General features: G+C 37.6%; 1 protein-coding gene across 13 annotated transcripts in view; it reads left to right on the top strand.

Moving 5' to 3' along the window:
- The window catches only part of AKAP9 (A-kinase anchoring protein 9), a 120,603-nt gene that overhangs the window by 10,029 nt on the left and 87,928 nt on the right, over nucleotides 1-22,646 (top strand). For 10 of the 13 annotated variants that reach the window (XM_074864692.1, XM_074864705.1, XM_074864684.1 and 7 more), the window contains exon 2: nucleotides 16,856-17,110. In XM_074864692.1, coding sequence (XP_074720793.1) covers nucleotides 16,856-17,110 — 255 coding nt within the window. Of the gene's footprint in view, nucleotides 1-16,855; nucleotides 17,111-22,646 lie in introns of those variants that run through there. The other 3 variants (XM_074864727.1, XM_074864715.1, XM_074864720.1) reach the window with 1 other exon arrangement.

Here is a 22,646-nt window from a genome sequence, read left to right as displayed (position 1 = left end):
ATAGAAACTCAAAGTAAATTGATAGTTGATGCTTTTTCTAACATCCACAAAATATTCTCTTCAGCCCTTTTCAGCCAACTTCTAATACATTCTTCTTCCTCAGTATATAGACTGTTACATTGCAGGAGGAAAGAAAAATAGGCATTGTTGTGAAGTGTAGGAGTCCTGCTGATCAGGAGAATGCAGCAGGCTGCAGCCCGTTTCTTGCAGCATCAACACAAACCAGAAATGGCAGATGCTTCTGTCATTTAAGTTTTCTTGCATTAGCTAGGTAGAGAAGTCTGAACAAAACCTTTTCAGATACAGATTCTCTCCATGCATTTCATTAGGTGTCTCAATATCGCTGCATTTTTAAAGCTCTGTACTCTAGAAATGGTAGTCTTTTAAGTTAATTAATTAGAATTTGCAGTGGACTACTTGCAGTGTGTTGTAGAAGAATGAACTATGTGAGCTGGAATGGAGTATTGGGTAGGATCACACAGAAAGCAGCAATTGCCTGACTACAGTTTTCTTTAGATGTGTCAGGATTTTTCTTGTAGGATTCTAATCAGTATTCATGATTTTTGAGCAACAGCTGATTATCCTCAACCCTGGTCCCCTGGAAGCTACATTGATGCTTGATAATACACCATAACCAGGGCTGGAGTCATCAGTAAGACTCTGCTTATGCTCATTAGGGAGTTTCAAAAGACTGGCAAGGACTGTTCTTTAAAGGAAACAGACTTGTCTAAATGAATCATCAGCATTAAGATCCTTGGGGGTCTGCCTAACTGTTAATATGAGAGCACCTTTAGGTATCTAGGGCTGATTCAGACAGAACTTCTTGCTAAAAGTCAGTGTGATTGGTGTTAAGATTTTTGACGCTGTTTGCATTGTATACAAACTAAAGACTTGGTCTAGGTACAGTCATCATTTTGTGGTTACAACTGAACAAAAAATTGTTCTTAATGTTATTTTTGTTTCAATGGCTTACTCTCAAAGTAGGTGGGCTTTCAGTCTTTCAGGGGCCTATGTCCCTCGATATTTTCATTATTAGGAGTGGAAAGAATGCATGGTTATATCTAGACAGTACTAAACTGAAGTGGATAGCAAACACAGTGAAGAGCCTCAAAATAATCTTGACAAATGATCTGGTATGAAAGGACGGAAGCAATGCTCAAGGCTTTCTTTGCCTCTTTAATGATAAGGACTGTCCTTGGGTTTCCCAGATCTCTGAGTCTAATGGCAGAATTGGAGGGAGTGAAGCATTATTCACAGTACAGAATGTCAAACTGGGGACAATTTAGGAAAATTTGATGTACACAGATTTATGGACTGAGTGTGAGGTATCCAAGCATCCTGCAGGAGGAGCTGGCTGCTATTGTTACAAGGCTCATGTTTGAACGGTCATTGTGATTAGGAGATTCCAAATGAGCAGGGAAAACCTTGACCCATCTTCAAGAAGGGTGAGAAGGAGAATCTGGGGAATCTAAAGGAAGGTCAGCCTGGCTGTGGTCTCTGGAAAGATGATGGAGCAGATCCTCCTAGAAGCTGTTTTCAGGCACATTAAGGGCAAGAACACAATTGGAATTTATCAAGGGCAAACTGATTGTCCTCTATGATAAGCCGAGTAGCTCAGTAGATGGGGAGAGAATGGCCAATGTTGTTTACCTTGACTTTAGGAAGGCTTTTGATGTGATCTATTAGAGGTTATTTGTAACCAAGCTGGAGTTAGGTGGTTTGGGTAGGTGGACTGCAAAGTGGGTCGAAAATTATGTGGACTGCTATGCTTGGAGTGCTGATACAAAGTCCAGCTGGTGGCCTCAGTGTTCCTCAGATCTGGAAACTGTAGCTGTTACTGTTCAATGTTTTTATTAACAACCTGGAGAATAGGAGGGAGCATGCCTTCAGCAAGTTCATGGAGGATACCAAGTTAGGGAGAACAGTTAATGAATTGAAGCATAGAGCTTCTTTTCAGAGAGACCTTGACAGTCTAGAGAAATGAGCTGATAGAAAACTCATGAAACCATAGCAGCATGAGAGGATGGTAAAAGAAAGTTCACACGCTTTCCCAGTGGCAGAAAGGAGGAATTCAAGTTTCCATTTCATTACTGGGATGTAACAGTATTCTACCGGATCCTCCGGTGCTTAAAAAAAAGGTGATGCTGTGTGATCTAACTTGAAGCCAGGAAGGGATTCTGCATTTCACAGTAGTGGTCAGCACTGTTGTTTGGGGGTCCTCCTGCTCTTCCAGGGTATGCAACTATAAACTGAAGAATAGACAACTAAGGAACATCATAAAAATTTTGGTTTGGATGGTCTCTTTGATGTTGGCAAGGAGACTGCCAGAGATAGCAGAAGCACAGAGTTTTTGTATGCAGTGTTCTCCTTTCTTCAACATAAGATATTCCTGCAGTGCCCTGTCTTGTTTTCTACACACCTTCCAATTTACGGTGAATGAGAAAGTAATTCTACAAATGACAGTGTCTCAGTACAGTCTGGGCGCTAATTAAGGCTGATCCTATGGGGAAAAAATATAAAGACCATGCCATAATCTGTGCATACTCTACATCAGGGCAAATTTGATTTCTACTTGCAATCCCAGTTTTGGAATATTTTTGTTTTTCACGAGTTCTTTAAATTAAGCTGGACCGTGCTTTTGTGATGTGGTCAGCTTGGGTAGGTAATATTATTGGGTTTTATTTGAAACAGGATAATAATAACTTGAGGTACAGAATTATATTATCTGGTAGCATGATAGCTGTTATCCCAGATGATAATGGGCTGATGTAGTCAAATCTTTCCATGCTCTCCAAAATAAGTCTGTGTTTTTGGGTATTGTCTTCATGTACTGAGGGTGAGGAAGAGCACCTTTTTGATTTGGGCTATAGTGTCCATGTACCTGTACCTGTGTGGGAAAAATAAGTTTCAAGTATTTTATGAGGAACCCACTCAAATTAATGTACAGAATGCCATAAACTAGTGAAAGTAAATTTATTCTGGTGATTTTTCCCCAGTTGAAAACATAAACATAATGTTCTGCTTATAGTTATTTCATACATGAATGAATCTAGAACAGAATATAAGTCAGTCTGGTAATACTCAAAATCAAATCTAGTGCAAGTAATTTTTATTTATTATTAGAAACATGAGAGTCATTACTTCTTGAAGCTTTATATTTATATTTAATGTTAAAAGATCAATTTTATAAAATATCAACCTTAACTTTTAAACACATAAGACAATTAATAAGTGGAAGAAAGTGTCTGTGTTACAAATATGAACTTGCAGGTTGCCAGTAATTTGATCGACAAGCACTATGTGGAGCTACTGGCAACTGTTGCTTTTGCATACTTTTGTATTTTTATAGTTGACTTGTAACTGGCAAGCACAGATGGCCATAGATTATGATTTTTGTATGTTTCTGAATTAGAGAAAACATTTATATGGTCTTTTAAATTGCATTGTCTAAATATCATGTGTTAACCACTCTATATAGGTTTTGATTTTAATGGCTAAGCTCTAGAATGGGATTTTTGGAAGCAACTATTTTAATATTTTGTTAATAATATGAAAGGTTTCTGTGCCCAGCTTTTGAATAATTGGAAGATTTGTTCTCAAGTAACTCCTCATTCGGTAATCAATGTTATTTTGTGGTAGTAGCAACTTTTTAAAGTTTTTCTTGGAAAAAAATCAGATTTTACACTATCAGGCTTTCCTCTTGCTGATAATGAAGAATGTTCTATCACAAAGTCAGAATTGGTTGTTTCAGTGTTACTTCATAAAAATACTTGGGACTGCTCTAACCAAGGGTTTAAAAGGATTTTAGAGAAACCCTGTGAGCTGCTGTTTGAAGGATCAGGCTTGTTCTGCCCATTCCAGGAAGTTCAGTGTACCATCTAGCATTATTTATTTTTCTCAGAATCTTAGCAAAAATGAGGACTAAACTCAGTTTTCTAGGATGTGAATTCATAGCTTTTATTGCTGTCTATTCTTGGTAGTCTGCTAGAAGCTTATAGAGGGGCTAGGAGAATTGGCTAAATAGCAGTAAGAATCTGAAGATACTCTATAAGAACTTTTTTGTAGTAGTATATTTATCTAATTTATGTAAAGTCTGTGTACTGTTTCTCTCTGAACTTAAGTATACAACATATTATAACTTTAGGGGTCCTGTAAAATAAAAACATAGCTCCTGCTTTGCTAAATGAAACCAGCTCTCAGGGCTAAGTTGCAATTATGTGTAGTTAATTAGGAGAAAAATGGTAATTGAGGAGAAAAATTACTAAATACTAGACATGAAAATAAATTTTTCTTTTACCGGAAGGAAACTTTGCTCTTTATATCTATTATTACAGAAATTTCGATGGGAGTTTAGCCTTACTTTGGCTCAGGGAAAATATAGACTCACTTTTTCACTGCCTTGTGGACTTAAGAATGTTTTCCTAAGGTTATTTTTTGGGGAAGAAGGGCAGCATGCAAGGAAAATTACTGAACAAGACAGAGATTTATTAACTTTTTGGGTGCAGGTAGTTTTTAATGACATGGTTTCATTGCTTATTAGACTATTCCTATTCTCGAAGACATTTATTTCAACTTGAATATTTTTTAAAGACCTAAATATAGTGGAATAAACATGCTTAATGCTTAACTCCGTCACTGTATTGCAGTTGTTTTCTGAAAATAAATTGTTCTTCTGAAAGAACTCCAAGGGATTAATTAAATGAGTCTCCAGCTGTTGATTTAACTATATATAGTTAAATAGCTGATACAACTATATGCTTGTTAAAGAACAGGTGCTCAACCAGTTGCTTTAAGAAGAAATGAAGTAACTACCTCAGCAACACTCAGATTGTTAGTACATTTTTTTTTAGTGATACAGAAGGCAACATATTTACTGACACGTGTCTGATGGCTCTGCTGCTTTCCAAAAATGCAAGTTCTGAATAGATTAATGATTTAATGCTTGTATTTAGCCACTAAGTTGCTACTACACTGTAAAACAAGTTTTCTTTTGAAGCCCAGCTGAAGCTTGTTATCTGTGAATGTCCGTTACTTCTTTCTTTATTTCTTTTTTGTGGTGTATGGTATTCACTTGCATGCTTTGTTTAAACAATTCATTGTATATTCATGAAGTATGGTTCTGTAGGTAAGAATGAGTAAAATTGATCATTGTTGTAATTCACTTGACTGCACTGGGCTTATAGAAGTCAACTGCAGTAAGCGTAAAGCCTAACATAAATTTGTTGAATCAAATGCAGTATTGAAAGAAATAGTGGGTATAAAATTGGAAGCTAGTACATAATTTTAATGCTTAAGTAGCGTGGGGACTATTTCTCATTTGCTTTCTGTTCAGGAGGGCTCTATCTGCCTTTTACTTCAGAAGACAGCCTGTTTAACAGTGCTGATTTCATCAAGAGTTGAGTGGGGAAAAAAGTACTTAAAATCCTAACCGAATTTGTAATTGTACAACCTTACAAAAAATGTCACTGCTGAAGCTTGCTGAAGAGCTCATCTTTATGAAATGCTGAACTAATTATGGCTTTCAGTCTTATGATTTTTCTGCCAAGTGTATTGTGGAGGCATTACTTTAATCTGCCGCAGTGGCTTTAAGGTGTGGTACCTTTTGCAAGTCCCAGGCCTTTTCTGTTTGTTCGTTTTACCTTTATCTTCATGTGATTGAATTTACTGAACACAAGATTTGTCTTGATTGCTTTGCATCTCCTAGGCCAGTAGGGGATACACAGCAATCTAGTTTCCATTCAGTTGGTGTCATATGTAGCCTACCTAATTTAGTCTATTACATGCCACTAGTGGCTTAGTTTTATTAGCTGTTCTTAAGTTCGAACACAGTATCTGACAACTTAGAATTTTGACAACTTTTCATTATGATGAGAGGTACCATCTTGTTATACATCTAAGACCTTGATAGGTGAGGTTGTGTCACTTTTTGGAGCTCAGAAGTGTTTTTTATTCTTTTGTGTGTCATAGCCTCTACCACTTAGTGTTCAGCTGCTAAGTGTTACTAAGATATAATAATTTTGTATCTTTATTTAAATCACCAAAGATCAAATTGTCTGTTCAATTCCTAGAGTCTGTCTTTGGGTTGTGTCAGCAGAACATCACATACTATGTTTTCATTCAGTGGGAAAGTGATACTAAAATCATATTGTAGATCTCATACACTTTTAAAAGAGGCAGTGTTTTAGTTAATAGAACCTCATTTACATTTACATCTTGTTTGAGGTCCTGTGCTTTAGTGAGCTTACTGTCCTTACATGGATATCATAGCTAAGTTACCCATTGCCTTATGTGGATACCAAAGCACCCCAGAGAACTGGGTCTGGCTGGGGAGTAACTTACTAGTGGTTAGTACATACTATTAAATTGCTAAAATCTAGTGGATTTGCATGTAGACATAAACATGGAGACATGTAGAAAATCTTTGCAATGTTATAACCTAGTGACTGAATTTTATGACTCTTTTGAAGATTGTGACAACACTGAAGGTTGGTTAGTGCCTGAGGATAAATATTAATATTTTTGTTTCTGAAGGGCTGTGAGATAAGTTTGTACGGTCCAATGAACAGTACTGCAACTGTATGGAAAGCAACTAATATTTTCAGAGTATCTAAATCTTCTTTTTAGGATTAATTTTCAAGAATGAATTAATATACAAACCCATCTTCTGTGTGCAAACTTTCAAAACACTTTAATGAGGTGTGGGGAACAGCATGGCAAAGCAGTTAAGTTTTTCTGGTTCAAAAAGTTTTTTAGCTCTGGTCTAGAATTTCCTGGCTTTGGCAAGCTGGATGATTTTAGGAAGGCCAGTGGGGGGGAACATTTTTCCTTTCTGGGGGCTGAAAAATTTTCTTAAACACATTTGTTAATCCATTCATTAACATTGTGATAATTCCTTCTCCTTCCTGACCTCCCCTCCAAAAATTGTTTCAAAAGGTTGTAGGACATTGAAGACTGACTTTGTGCCATTGTTTTTTTTTCAGCCTAGCTGAAGAAAGCTTCCAGATCCAGCAATTAAAGTTGGTGTTACACATAAACCCAGTGGAATAGGAGTGCATTTCTGTCATTGCATAACTCTTTTGCTTTCCCATTACTGCCAAGCCTTTGAAACTCTGGGCAAAAGCAAAGGATAGACGGTGCCTTTTGAGACAGCACCTGACTGATGATCTCCCTCGCTTAACGCAGTGTAAAAGAGGCTGTGTTTTACGTCAGCTGCCTTGGCCTTGGTGTGACAAAAGACTTCCTAATGTTTCAGGCTCCAAGCATGGATGGTCTGTGCTTTTTGAAACAAGGTTTCTATTGCCTTCTCATTTTTATCACTGATGGCTTGGCCCAATGCACTTACTTCCTCCTCCCTCTGGGGAAATATGGTACCAATGTGAGTCAAATGCTTTTTTTCATCCTCTGTATCAGCAGAGACAGTTATACAGCATTCAGTATGAGAAGGACAAAGTTAGAAAGTAGATAGGAGCAGTTTATAAATGATGTATGTAGAAGTAGGTTAGTTAAGAGATCAGTTGGGCAATTTTTTTCAGTAGAGGCATTGCTTTTCCTGAAGCAGTCCAACATTAATATGCACTTGGTGTACTCACGTCTGTCATCATAACCTGACTTGAGAGTATTTTCATACACTTAATTTCTATTCCTTGTCCAGAAAATAACCCAGCTGTAATGAACTTAGCTTTTCCTAGGTCTGTTCCTGTTTAAATTCCTGGGACATAGAAGAGAAGACCAGATCAGAACTGCACTAATTCTGAGGCTTTCCAGCTCACAGTGCCATCTGGAGGGGTTCATTCAAGTTCAGTGCCCTTGATTATTAGCACTGACAACTGTACTCTCTAACTTGATACAGACTGCTAAAAAGATGAAGACAATTGCCCTGCATGCTGTTCCTCTCACTGTCCTGAGTTGTCCTCTATGGCACATCACCTGTAACTGTAAATTGTGGTGATCCCATTGGTTTTTCTGCAAAGGAATGACTGTCTCTGAAGCTGAAAGACTCTCAAACTTGTATTTAGGTAGAGACTATAGCATTTCTTCTTTGGAAATTTTCATAGCCTTATTGGCATCCTCTAATACTCATAAGCCAGTTAAGTCTCCGTAAGGAGAGACATTCTAAGGTCTTGCTCATGTTATTTGGAAAATCTGACTGTGACTGCAACATTAAAAAAGAGTGGATTGGAAATACCTCATTCCTAGGTAATTAGTTTCTTGTTCATTCAGCCTAATGTTTCCCATTTAGTAAATTCAGCATCTGTTGAATGGAAGAAACAAACTAAAGCTCCATTTGCCTCAACAGATAAGCAGATTGAAACTTGCTAAGAACATTAATTTTTTACTTTTAGTTTGGATTTTCAGCTATGTGACATAATATATTGAACATATTTGCAGGTTGCTTGCTCAGTTTTCTTTCTGTAGGTTTTTATTTCAGGATTTGGAAAGAGTTGTGATACTCTCCTATTTGTTGATTAGCAGAATAAAATCAATAGACTTCACTAGAAAGATGTCTATTTATCATCTGTATTTGATAATTTTCCATTCATCTCTCTCAGTTATCCTTTTCTTGGTATAGCATCAGGAACCTAGAAGATGCAGGCAGCACTGTAAATTTGCCTACACTTCAGGAGTTAGTGCTTTGGCAACACAACCCTCAGTGCTTAGACCTTTTGAGAATATGACAAAAACTGACAAAGTGCCACTTCTCTAATACAGTTACCAGTTAGCCTGTTCAACATCTCTTTAGGGGATAGACTGTCAAGCTTTTACAAAACTTGGTGGTCTAACAACAAATGAGTTTTAAACCACCTAGGTGAGGCTTTACTGCCTAAATCTCAGTGTTGCTCTCTCCCAGACTCTCTTCCTTATCCCTTTTGAGGCCCTCTCATCTGCTGCCATGGTACATAAAAATGTTACTGTATATTGGAATCAGAAAACCAGGTCACAGGTGAGAAAGAGATTACAGCAGGTATTTTTTCAGTTATCCAGGGGAAGATGGAATAGATAACCTGAGACTTAAACCACAGCAGATCTTCAGCTTCTGAACAATGTCAAAATTTCAAATTCAGGTTGGCCTTTTTTGGGTTGTCCCTGTTGGCTTGCAAGATGCCCAAGTCAAGACTTAATGGGATGTATCTGTGCTTTATAGATGATCAAAACAAATCCCACGCCAAGGCCTCGCTTTTTGTCCTTTTTGTGTCGCTGAAAGCCTTTGTAGCAAGAATTGCATATCTGTGGTCAAAGGCAGTAATGACCTATCATTACTAGGGCAGGTGAATCTTAAATTAATCCTTTAGCTTTTAAGACAAGTTATCAGTCTTAGTCTAAATATTTTGGTTTCACTTTCTCTCTCAGTAATTATTCAGAAGTCATACCTTATTATCATTCAGTGATGAGGATTAGGAACATTATAACTGGAAAAGCCTGAGCCTTTCTATCACAGGACTATTTATGATGTTCCATGAGTTTCATGATGCACCTGAGTGTCATCTTGCACTTGCAGCCAGAGTCTGCCTGATTCTGGAATATATTGTAGTGACAACTTGTACAATACAGTTTGCCACAATGCATGTTATACATTCAGATGTAACTTAGAGCAGACTCTTTAGCATTCACTCTGTACGCAGAAGAAATACCCCTTAGACAAATTTGTGGCTTTTGTGTTGGTGGCAAGACCCAAGCAACATCTGACAAAGAGTACTATTTCACTTTTGCCTACCCTCCATGTGCTTAGTTGCAGATACTGGTCCTGTGGAAAATTTCAGTCTGCTAGATTGAAAGTTTAAGATATGCTTTCTGCTGTTATGTGCAACATTTACATTGGAGCGCTGAAGCTAGGAGTTGTTTGTTAGGCTCACTGGGCCTTTTTCCACTGTGCTGTGAGATCAGATTCTCAAATAACAAATGCTATTATTGCTATCAAATTCTGGTTTACAAAACAGCATTGTGTAGGGTCTTTTCAGTCATGCATTAAGTAGTTAATCGCAAAACTGGTGTACAGACAGTGGGATTTGTGTCTTAATCATTTACTATGGTAGGCATTGAGAAGCATTTCAAAGAGGTTTCTCATGGTTTCTCTTCATTGCTGCCAGGGCATGCTGCTTGTTCCTGGTTAGCTTGCTGTCCACCAGGACTCTTAGGTCCTCTTCAGCAGAGCTACACACCAGGCCAGTCAGTCCCCAGCTGTTACTGCTGTGTGGGATAATTCCATCACAGGTGCAGGATTTGATGTTTATCTTTGTTAAATCTCACACAGTTCTTGTTGGCTTAGTCTTCCAGCATGTTGAGGTCTCTCTGTATGGTGGTTCTTCCTTCTGATGTATCTGGCTTTCCTCCAGTTTGATGTCATCCATTAACTTGGTTAAGGTGCATTCAATTTCAGCATCCAGATTACCTATAAAGATACTGAATATTATAGGACTGCAAATTTGTCTCTGAACTGTTAACCACTGCTCTGAGCGATAGACAAGAAGATTCAGAGGTCCATGTCTTCTTACATTTATCATTGACCTGGTCCTGCACAGATCATTTCTCACTGGATACCAGACTGAGAATTGACAAAGAGCAAGTCCCCTTCTGTGAGTAGGACACACTTCAGCTGACGTTTAAACAGTATCTGAAACATCTTTTGAAATGAGAGTAGTTGAGAAATGCAGGATCATGATGTAGATATCCACTCATGCTTTTACTGTACAGTGTAGAAATGAAAAATAATTACTTGCCTTAGAAGCTTCTCTGAGGTTCCTTTTTGTTGTCAGTCTGTAATTTCACAACTCATCTTTCTATGCTGCTTCTTTAAATATGAGTTAAAAAAATAAATGGAGATTTTGTACTTAAGAGGAACTGTGGGAGATGAACAGACCCTGCTCTTCCTGTAAGAGGTGCCTATGCAGCACTGAAGTTGAGACGTAAGGATTTTATGTTAGTAAGTTAAAATTTGAAGCTAATAATGTTTGTGTACAGGTATATGAAGTATAACTGTACAACCATACTTGTACAGGATGTACTACCTATAAACTTCTTGTCTTCGAAATTAGAAGGTTTTTTTAAACAGTAAGTACAGTGAATGTTGGTTATTTTATTTCATAACAGCCTTCTTTAGAGGCACTGAGCAATTTCAATTCTTGTTAACTGTAGTACATCTGAAAATGAGACTATCCAGATCTAATGCATTATCTGAGAATGTTAAGCAATAATAAGCAATCATAAGGCAGCATCCAGTTTTAAATGGAGCTTAATGTGTTTCTGTTTTAAAAAGCCTCTCATGTATGTGAAATAAAAATACAGTTATCTATGCTTTATAAATGTAACTTTTTAAATTTTAACAGATTTTTTTCAGTATTTTCTTGTGCTGATATATGGGCAGCGATTAAATGTTGTGGCTTTTGTTCAGGTATTTTATATATTTTTTTAAATGCTTAAGAGGAGATTGGATTCTGCATTCTGTTGGAGCCAAATTTTATTTTAACATGAACTTCTACTCTAGAAATAGTTCAGTCAGACCATATTTGAAATTAATCAATGGATGGTGTATGCTGGCAATCTAGATTGCTGGCACAATTGCCAGGGGTCAGAATGTGCTGAAGATAGCTGAATAAATAAATAATGCTGCTGTTGTAATTATAGCAGCACATTAACTATCATAATTGACTCTGTTTACACAAGTAATCCCCACCACTCTGTAAGTTAGTTCCCTTCTGTCTCAAGAGTATTTAGTTCCTAATAGTCGTTGATTCTCCTCTGCTTTTCTGACTTTCTGCCAGTTGGAGGGTATCAGCATTTAAAACCTAAGGTAATGTTGTTCCAGGTGTCTGTAATTTTGCTGCAGTCTTGATGTGGGATTGGTGCTTTGGGATTCATAAGCAGAAAGAAGTTATAATTAGAACTAGGTAAATAAATATATCCTCTAAATGTCTAAGTTCTGTTCAATTGGTTTTTTACTGTGGGAAATTATTTTGAAAACTATACCCATTACTTATCTGCATGCTGCTCTATTGTAGTCTTGTGACTTTCAGTAGGTGTTTTTCTGTTTTTAAGAAGCAACATGGCTTGTGCATCCACAGAGTTTAGTGCTAACATCCAATCAGTTCCCATTTTTCAAACTAATAGAAAGCTGAGCAGCTGTTGTAAATGGCACTTCTGGAAATCTGAAAATAAACCTGTAATTCTTACTGCACAATTTTATTGTAGGTTATTATGCATTAAAAAGAAAGAAATATAGTTTCATTTTCAGAGTTTAGCATAAAACTTCAATTTATTTATTACAATTAAGAATTTAATTGTACACTGGATATTTGATTGAAATAATTCAGACAATAAACATGGACTCCATAATATCATTTTTTTAATTGCTATAAAGTAGACATATCTGTTTCCAAGAGGATTGCTTTTTTGCCTAGAGGCAGGACTGAAAAACCTATAAGCTGGACATTGCAAGTTGTTAGTTATTTTAGTTGCAGAAGCTGAGAGTCAAGGATAAGGAGCAAAATCAGCTGTTACTCACTACTGGAAAACACTGATGGAATTTTTAACAGGATTCAAGACTGCTTGGAGGATCCAAGGTCTCACCAGCATGATGGAAAAAGCTGGAGTCAATGTGCTGGCAGATAAGCAGATAGTGAAAGACTTGCTCTAGACAGGTTTTAGCACATCTGAAAACCGATGGTAAAGTTGCATTACGGCTTACTATGTTCCTTATGCCTTCCCAGGGTAAGGTCCTCATTCTCTAACACTCATCAGATGTGGATCAATGCAGAGAGCCTGTTCTGAGTGTCCTTCAGCTTCTGTTTTTGGATCCTTCTTCCTCCATGAGTAACTCCTGTGTTTACATCTTTTGCTCTTGCTTGCAACTTTTGTAACTTGACAGAGACTTGTCATTGAATTGTTTCAAAACTGCAGATTCAGAACTGACAGAAGCAACATCAAGTTCTCCACAGACATAGTTTTGGCGTTATCAAGCTGATATTCCGGGAAGACAGATGTGGGGGGTTGCCCTTGGCTGAATGCCAGGGTCCCACCAAATTGCTCTATCACTCCCCTTCCTCAGCTGGACAGGGGAGAGAAAGGCTTGTGGGTCAAGATAAGGACTGGGAGAGATCACTCACCAATTACCGTCATGAGAAAAACAGACCTGACTTGGGGAAAAATTAATTTAATTTATTACCAATCAAATCAGAATAGAATAATGAGAAATAAATCCAAACCTTAAAAACACCTTCCCCCCACCCCTCCCTTCTTCCTGGGCTTAACTTCACTCCCAGTTTTCTCTACCTCTTCCCCACCAGCAGCGCAGGGGGATGGGGAGTGGGGGTTGCAGTCAGTTCATTACACATTGTCTCTGCTGCTCCTTCCTCCTTAGGGGAGGACTACTCACGCTCTTCCTCTGCTCCAGCGTGGGGTCCCTCCCACGGGAGACAGTCCTCCACAAACTTCTTCAATGTTGAGTCCTTTTCACAGGCTGCAGTTCTTTATGAACTGCTCCAGCATGGGTCCCTTCCATGGGGTGCAGTCCTTCAGGAACAGACTGCTCCAGTGTGGGTCCCCCGTGGGGTCACAAGTCCTGACGACAAACCTGCTCCAGCATGGGCTCCTCTCTCTGTGGGTCCACAGGTCCTGCCAGGAGTCTGCTCCAGCCTGGGCTTCCCACGGGGTCACAGCCTTCTTCGGGCATCCCCCTGCTCTGGTGTGGGATCCTCCACTGACTGCAGGTGGAGATCTGCTTTGCCATGGACCTCCATGGGCTGCAGGGGACAGCCTACCTCACCACGGTCTTCACCACAGGCTGCAGGGGAATCTCTGCTCCCACAACTGCAGCACCTTCTCCCCCCTCTTCTTCACTGTCTTTGGTGTCTGCAGAGTTGGTTCTCTCACATATTCTCACTCCTCTCTCCAGCTGCAATTGCGCAGGTTTCCTCCCCCCTCCCCCGCCTTCAATACGTTATTCCAGAGGCGCTACCACCGTCACTGGTGGGCTCAGCCTTGGCCAGCGGTGAGTCCGTCTTGGAGCCGGCTGGCATTGGCTCTATCAGACATAGGGGAAGCTTCTAGCAGCTTCTCACAGCAGCCACCTCTGTAGCTCCCCCCAGTACCAAAACTTTGCCATGCGAACCCAGTACAACAAGGTAAAGGAATGTATAGTTGTATCCACATGTATGTGTCACGTTTTGTTCTCACTGGGAAAACTTTTTCTAGACATACAAAATCTGGAAGTATTTTTCTGTTTTAATTAAAGTTTTAATTCTACAAAATTTATTTTCCTTAGATCCCATGCCTGCTGGTGGACATTTTGCTGCTTGTCACTGAAATGTAGATAGATCCTCAACTCTAGTTCCTGAGTCCCATTTTCTGAAAGAATTAGGTATCTGAGACTCCCCTGTATTGATGTGAGCATCACAGAGTGTATTTGTTCAGCAGTAGCTTTTTGTTATGCTGCTTCTCTCATTGCTAGTTTTTAAAATTTGATTTAAAATGTGAATTTGGAGCTATGTTGCATTAGTAGCTGGACAGTGTTGTGCATATATGAATGTCCGGAATAAAAAGTGCTGTGATTTGTGCATGCATCCCAATAATGTAGTTATTTGCAAAATATTAAATGCTCCTACAGAAATTGTCAGTTGAGAACTTGTGTAATACAAAAATATAACAGTTTAGTTTGCATATGCATTTAACTTCCATATGTGCCCATCTTCATCAATGTTTAAACTGAAAAATATGAGGTCTGTTTATAACTGCCATGGTAGAGTTTAATCTGTTAATTCTGAAGAAGTGGAAGTCGACAACTTAATTTTGAAAGGAGAGAAATCTGGCATACGCAGATGCCTCAGCTGAAATATGCAAAATACTCAAGGAGAGACACGGAGTAATTCACTTGTCCTTGAGCTACATGTCTAATTTTGTAGACAAATAAAGACTGTAAAGCTGCTTTAAAAAAGCCAACTTAACTTTCCATTACAGAAGGTTTCAATCAAGTTGGGGAAGATAGTTCTTGACCAATGGCAGTACATGTCTTTTATTATATAAAAATAAAGAGTAAAAAAAGCAAAATCTCTCAGTAGTTATACCTGGAAGTCAGATTGTCTGCTTTATGTCATTATGGCATTTGGACAAATTCTGCTTGTCTTTTGGATAAACTGAAAACTATTATGTTGAGGTAAATTTTCAGATTTAGGAGACTGTAGTAATGTCATAAGGAGATAACTGGAACGTTTACCTTTCCCATTTTTGAGAAGCTAAATCTATGCTTTTTATTTTTTAAACATTGAAGTCAGGAGGAGACTATTCTTTCTTTTTCTGTTCAGAAATTGTGTTTGTAAGCTTTAATAGATTTTTGATGAAATAATGAATTTTGCCTATTTAAAAAATAAAAAAAATCATGAAGTTGAACTAATTAGGGATATAGTAGGGAGGAAGTAAGTATTAAATACATAGGTGAGCATATTTGGCTCAGCAAATCTTCAGGTCCTTCTCCTGTAAACAGAGTAAGAGCCATATGCTAAGCTGTCAGTTGACCTAAGAATGGAGGAAGCTGACAAAACCCACAAAGAAATACAAATAAAGGGACATAAGCATAAACTAGCCAGAAGTCAGAACTGATCTGTCAGTGATGCATTTATTTAGACTGGGGCTTCTCAGGTATCTTGGGGCCAGATGAGAACTAGAGAGCACTTCAAATGACAGCTCACACTGTAACCGGACAGTGACTGGGGAAGGGGATCTGTGTGTTCTGCCTGATTTGGGTGTTGCTGAAGAGGTTGGATGGAAACCTGGCTTTCTCGATTGGTGAATATCATGAGCAAACATGCTATCTTTTCTATAGCTTTTTTCTTAAAATTGCAGCAGATTTATAAATAGTACATGATATTTGTGTATTAGTTGATGTAAAAGTATTTAAAGCTTTAGGGTATTTGCATGATTCCTGTTTACATTGGAGCTACGTTTATGAAACATATTGTAGCACTTAATTAACGTTGGACTCTTCAGTTGGAAAATACTGGGTTTTGTTTCCAGATTTTATTGGTAGGATCTGTTTAATTTTGAATTTTAACTGGAAAAACCTGCCGTGCTTATTTTTCTTATTTAAACAGAAATTCTGGTTTTGTTAAGAAAAAAATATTTTAAATGGATTTTCTTGTGCAAACCACTATGAAGTGATTAAAAGTGATAAGCTCGTCAAAAGGCAGTGTCTTACAGCATTTGAATAGCTTACATACTAATTGGTTTTTCAACTGTGTGCCTGGCTCACCTGTGACTTTTTATTCATCAGAATGTTTTGCTACAAGGTAGTGTATCTTGTAATTTGCTCTCTGTTTTTAGACTGTTCCCTCATTATGTGTTTTGCTCTTTCTTTATTATGTTTTCAGTAACTTGATCTGCTTTTGAGTTCTAACATAAACTTTTTATAAAACTTTATATGATACTTGGTGGAAGAATGGCTTGCTTTTATCTGTTTCTGGTATAAAAATTAAATGTAATTCCTGTAAATTAATTTTGAGGTATTTATTACTATAAAATTGAAAAATGAGAACAGAGGTTATCTCATTGCATTTGTCCTTTATTTGTACCTTTATCTTTGAATGTTTTGACTTCAAGGTATAAATCTGTGGAACAGTAACTTGCTGGTATGAAGCCAAAAAGGAGTTCATTAATAGATTGTTGGTTTGTATTTAAGAATTTTTTTAAAGCAAACTATGTAACTGGAAAATAATCTAAATGTGTCTCAGATATGCAGCATTAGTTTCCAGCTTGTTTTCAGTAGTGATTAGTTTGAAGCTTTATGTAAAACAGCTGGTAAGCCTTTATAGAGCATGTCATTAATAATAAAGAGGAAAACTTTCATCTTTAACAAGATTTTGTCTTCTTACAGCTTGCCCAATTTAGGCAGCGGAAGGCACAAACTGATGGTCAGAATGGATCAAAGAAGCAGAAAAAGAAGAAGAAAACAGCAAACATCAAAGATGAAGAGTCAATACAAGATGGGATTGATACTGATCGATCTCGAGGTGATGAAATATCCACGTGCAGCAGCCGAAGGGGAGCAGCTGCTACTGCTGACTTTGCTATTATCAGGACTTTGCATAGTGGAGAAATTATCAAACACAACCAGACTTACACCCTTGAGGTAAGTTTGTCTCAGGCTGTAATCAGTTACTTTGGTGGGGAGGCAAAGTAGTCCATTAATTTTGAGAGTGAGAATAAAGGAATTGTATGAGATTTTGGATATTATTTCCTTGTCTCTTCTGTCTGTCCTTAGTATGCCCAGAGAAGATGCTTTCTACCTGCCTGCTGGCATCATGTTTTCTGTTGTAGTCAGTATACTGTAGGTTATGGAAAGTTTGTTGGTACTGCTGTACTCTCTAAATGGGCAAAAACTGGTTTTGTTTTATTGCGTCATTTTATGCACTTTGTTTTTATTAAATATTTACAAATTGCAGTGGATTTTTGATCACTGCAGCTATGGCTACAGCAAAATGCAAAACTAAACATCTTTCTTGTAGCCATAATGTAATTTGAGTCTTTCTGGTTAATGAGGAGGAGGAATGAATTTAGAAAACACTACTTAGAACTGGATGACTTAAGAGACTGATAAACAGATACTCTACTTTTACTACTTAATGAAATATAATCCTGATTGCTAGTCGCTGAAAGTATCTGCTCTGGGAAGGTTGTAAGATGCCCCACGTGATATACAGTGGCAGTCCAGTTCAGTTCTGAGTAGACATTAATTCATGTAACGTAATACGTTGTTTCAGATACGAGGGACAAGAGATGCTGATGTTATTTAGAAAATAGCTTATTCCATTTGTGAAAGCAGTGCCTCTATAAGGATGAGCGGCATTCTGAACAAGCAGCTCAGTGCAGATTCCCAGCTCTGTGCACGTGAATGCAGTCTTGTCTGAGAGATGTAGTACAGCTGAATGCTCTGCATTTTGACTTGTCAGTCCTGTGCTAGGACAGACCATTTGTAACTATTTTGGCTCCATTATCTCATCTCCAGCAGCTGAGAAGTAACAGAGAAATGACACTTTTCAAAAAGTTCTTGAATTTCTGTTAAAAAAAAAAAGTTACCCTGGTGGAAGGACAAACAGACTAAATCATACACACGAATAAAAAGTTATAAAGTAATGGACCCCTTTATTTTACAATTTTAAGCATATGGTATATCAGTGCACCAGATATTTTGAACTTTATAGATACATGCCTTTAATATGAAGTTTTTCATACTTAGCAAGCTCATGTTAGGGCTTCAGAATTGCTTGTAGTAACTCAATAAAACTGTCTGTTCAACTCATAGCTTTTCCTGGAGGAGGTGATAAATTTTTTAAAGAGTATTTAATACCAGAATGACTGTTTTCATAGGTGAAGATGAGACTTTTTTGCCTTCTAGGAAAAGAGAAAGGTGTACTTTATGAAATGCAGCAGGTTATCTACAGCTAAGGAGAGAGGACCGCTAGGACAGAGAGCTATTTAGAGGGAAGCACTTCAACTGTTGTTTTAACGCTATTATAGTCTACATAAATAAGATAACTGTATGAAGAAACTTGCTTAACCAAATATATTTTGAAGTATATCATGACTGCATGTTACAGATGAACTCTGCTGAAGTTCTTGCTCTTAGTCAAGATAAATATCTCTGCTACATTAGAGAAACAGGGTAAAGTACAGAATCATAGAATAACTTAGGTTGGAAGGAACCTCTGAGGTCATCTAGTACCATCCTGTGCTCAAAGCATGTCTAATTACATCAGGTTGGCCCTAGAAGCCTACGTTGGCCTCTGAATGCTGACAGTACAAGACATAGATGATTTTAAAAATGGAAAAAATATCTACACTGCAGTTGCTAAAGATTGCACATATAGATATATTCTTAAGATTAGGTATGATTTTTCTGAGTTCTGTCTTATTCCCAAAGCAATTTATATTTAAATAAATAAATACAGAGATGCGTAGGGGGTTTTTTGTTTGTTGGAGTGGTTTCAGGGGTTTTTTTTGGGGGGGGGGGGGGGTTGTTTTTCAAATGTAGCCTTAAAAGAAGTGTGGTGATTAGTGTTTATTTGTAGTTTGATTCTCCTGAATTACTCACGTCTTAGTGACTTGGTGACAGTATTCACTTCCACCAAAAAAAAGCTGCTCCTAATTGGGAGAGCACTTTGTTACATGTTGTCTGTCCTGCTTATTCATGTTAAACAATTAATTGGTATTTTGGAGCTGAAAGGTGATTGCCAAAGTCTTTTTCTGTGCAGTATTAATAGGAGAGGAAAAATTCTGAAATAGTTTCAATGAATGTCATAACTTACTGTTTTTAGTCTTGTAAGCGCAGTGATTTGGACAGAGAGCCTGTATTACAGTAATTGGATTAGAGTTTGCTTAGTTGAAATGGCAGCCATTGTAATAGGCAGTTTCAGGCTAATCTCTGCAATGAAGGATTGCAGACAGCTTCTTTGAGCTGTTTTCTTTTTCACCCAACATTAAATCTTTATAGGCTGCTGTGTCAGGAGAGTAAAGCAAGATTACTGGAGGCATTATGCAGGATTATTTTCTAGCTAAATTTTGATTCCACTTATTTCATCTTTTACTGGAATTCACATTTAGAATTGTTCTTTCTGTACCACAAAATAGACTCAGAACATCTGACTATCTGTCTAAAAATCCCAACTGGGCTCTTTTGTGGTAGTTTTGTGGATAGAAGTTTATCTCTGTGCAGTTTTTCTAGTATGATTTTTTTAGTCCACGGTGGAATTAGCATGTCCAAATACAAATAACAAAGAGTTCTCTTACTCAATATGAATAACAAAAGTTAGAGAAGTTCCTTTTCAAAGAGGTCAAAAGTCTATTTGGAGAATTCAAAGTTATTTTTTGCAGTCATCCCTTTAACTTTTTTACCCTGTCTTCCTAAGTGTGGGTTCCTCCAGCTCCCTGTAATCCCTCAGGTTACAGAAACTAATTGGAATAACTCTGGAAGAAGTATCATTGTTTTGTAATATCCTTATCCATTCCATTTTCCCTTCTGTCTGAATTTATTTGTGATTTCTAGAAGGTTTTCCATCCTCTGTCAGAGAAACAATTTATTTACAAGATTTATTAGAGAAATGCCAGTTGGTATTTCTTGGTTAAAGTCCCTGGGTCTTAATTTGTTTCATGGTAGATGTGTTTTGTTTTGGTCTCACAAAGAGAATAATATGTTGAGTTTCTAGTTGCCTTTGTTTTTTGTCTTTATTCAGTTGCACCCTGGTATCTTTTGGTCTTGACATCCATAATGTCCTTTTCCATAGCAGTAAAAATAATCTAGAAGACATAGCCCAGAAAAGAAATTGGATCAATTAAACTCTTGGGTTTGGGATTGCTTCTTTTTGTGACTTCCTGCAATTAAAAATGGAAGAAAGCAAAAGCCACTTCCAGGGTAAATAATTGCTGAGATCACCTTCTCTGAGAAGTCTTGAAACAATGCATTGGAGCAGACTGCTTTGCAAGAATGTACTAATGCCAGGAAAGCAAAAGAAATTGACCTGTGGCACAGTAAAATTGTCCTTGAGTCACCTGGGTAGTAAAAGCTATTATACAAAGCTGCTTAGAAAAGAAAAGTTCAAAGTTCTGTGATGAAGCATACCTGCTAATTGACTAAGGTTGGATTAGTAACTTGTCTTTTGTTTTTCATAGGACAAATCCCTACTTTATCTCCACTAAAATGTACTCTATTTAAAATCTGTTTGTAGTCAGTTGGTTTGGGTCATAAATTACCAGGGATTACATTCCTTTGAATGGAATAGTTTTCAGAATAGGAACTAAGAAAGGTGTGATGAGGCAATATATAAGAGTAGCATTTCATATTCAGAATGTTCTACAAATATTCGAGACCCATAAAGTTCAGGATAATCTAAAGAGAGGGATATTCAGAATGTTCTACAAATATTCGAGACCCATAAAGTTCAGGATAATCTAAAGAGAGGGATTTTCAGTTTACATTCTCTTTTCATCCCTTCCTAGACACAGTCCTCTTAATTAGTCTTACTCAGGTTGTGATCATCTATGGGCCAATAGTGACCCACATGAAACTGGCCAAGCTAAAATAACTTGTTTTCACTTCTACCACTGGCTAATACACCTTCAAGAATGGATCCAGAATTTTGTAGTTACATTTTTGTAACAGTTTACATTGAGATCATAAAAAAGTCAATAATTTACTCCAGTGAGAATTCCGTTCTGTAATTGCTCAGTCTTGGCTCTCGCCCTTTAATACTCTCCATTGCAACTGGAGTAGTTTAGTACTGGATGTCTGCTCTTGTAAAATGTTTTATTGTCACCTATGAAAGTTTTCTAAAGAAACATAGTGTCCTGGTTTAAACCTAACCAGCAACCAAACACCACTCAGCTGCTTGCTCGCCCTTGCCCACCCCGGGGAATAGGGGATAGAATTGGAGGGGTAAAGGTAAGGAGTCTCATAGGTTGAGATAAAAGCAATTTAACAATTGAAATAAAATAATAATGATAATAATAGTAATAATAGAAAATATAAATGAGTAATGCACAATGTGATTGCTCACCACCCACTGACCAATACCCAGCCTGTGCCTGGCTAGCAATCCCAGAGAAGCAAGAATCCTGAAACCACAATCCTGGAAGCAAATGAGAGCTTCCCGATCAACCCTCATCTATATACTGAGCATGATGTTATATGATATGGAATATTCCATTGAGCACTTTGGGTCTGTTGCTCTGGCTATGCTTCCTCCCAGCTTCTTGTGTACCTGCACACTAGCAGGACATGGGAAGTTGAAAAGTCCTTGATTTCTTAGCAACAGTTAAAAACATCAGTGCATTATCAGCATTCTTCTCATACCAATTCCCATACTGAATCCAAAACACAGCACTGTTCTAGCTACCAAGAAGAAAAAATTAGCTCTATCCCAGCCGAAACCAGGACACATAAAAATCACTTTTCACTTCTTTCATATACGAGTTCTTTTGTGAATCCTGTGATAACGTTGGGCATCCAGTGCCAAAGAATATGATTTCTGAACAATGCTTAACTGTATACAGAAACAAGTTACTCTGAAATGGACCTCCTGTGTTCCACACACTGATTACTCCCTTTTTTGTATCGTCTTTGTAGTACTTCCTCTGAAGAATGTATACAGAGGAAAGTGGTTTTAATTTTCTGAATACTTAAGTGTTATAATTAAAGATACTTCCTGCAGAGTTGATTGAGAGAGTTACCTGCAAAGCGTCTTGGAGATGTCTTTTCAGTATATTTTAACTATCAACCACATTGTCAGTGAAGAAAATACTAAATAAAGAATTGAAACATCTTGCCAGAAGAGAATAGCTGTTTGTAGCAAGAAAATGCTGTGGGGCATAGGTGGTAGAATACATGCAAACTAACCTGAAGTCAGAGTGTAACAGAAACCTATTTCAAATTCCATAAAGTATTGAGAGAACTGATGAATAGCTTTGTTGGCATTATCCTGTCATGTGTTGTTGCTAACAGTGTGTGTATAGATTAATTTTTTTAAGTATTTCCTTTTAAACTGAACCCCTGTGGTTCAGACAGATGAGCTGTATAAAAGCTAATTACTTCTGTTGACCAAAGAAGAACTAAGCCTACAGAACGGATGACTTAATAATGGAAGGAACCGGAATTTGAAGCAAGGTTGATTAGG

This window comes from Strix uralensis, chromosome 1 (assembly GCF_047716275.1).
Source record: "Strix uralensis isolate ZFMK-TIS-50842 chromosome 1, bStrUra1, whole genome shotgun sequence".
NCBI lineage: Eukaryota > Metazoa > Chordata > Aves > Strigiformes > Strigidae > Strix > Strix uralensis.
The sequence above is the reverse complement of the archived record's forward strand: the minus strand, read 5'-3'. Positions and strand labels throughout refer to the sequence as shown.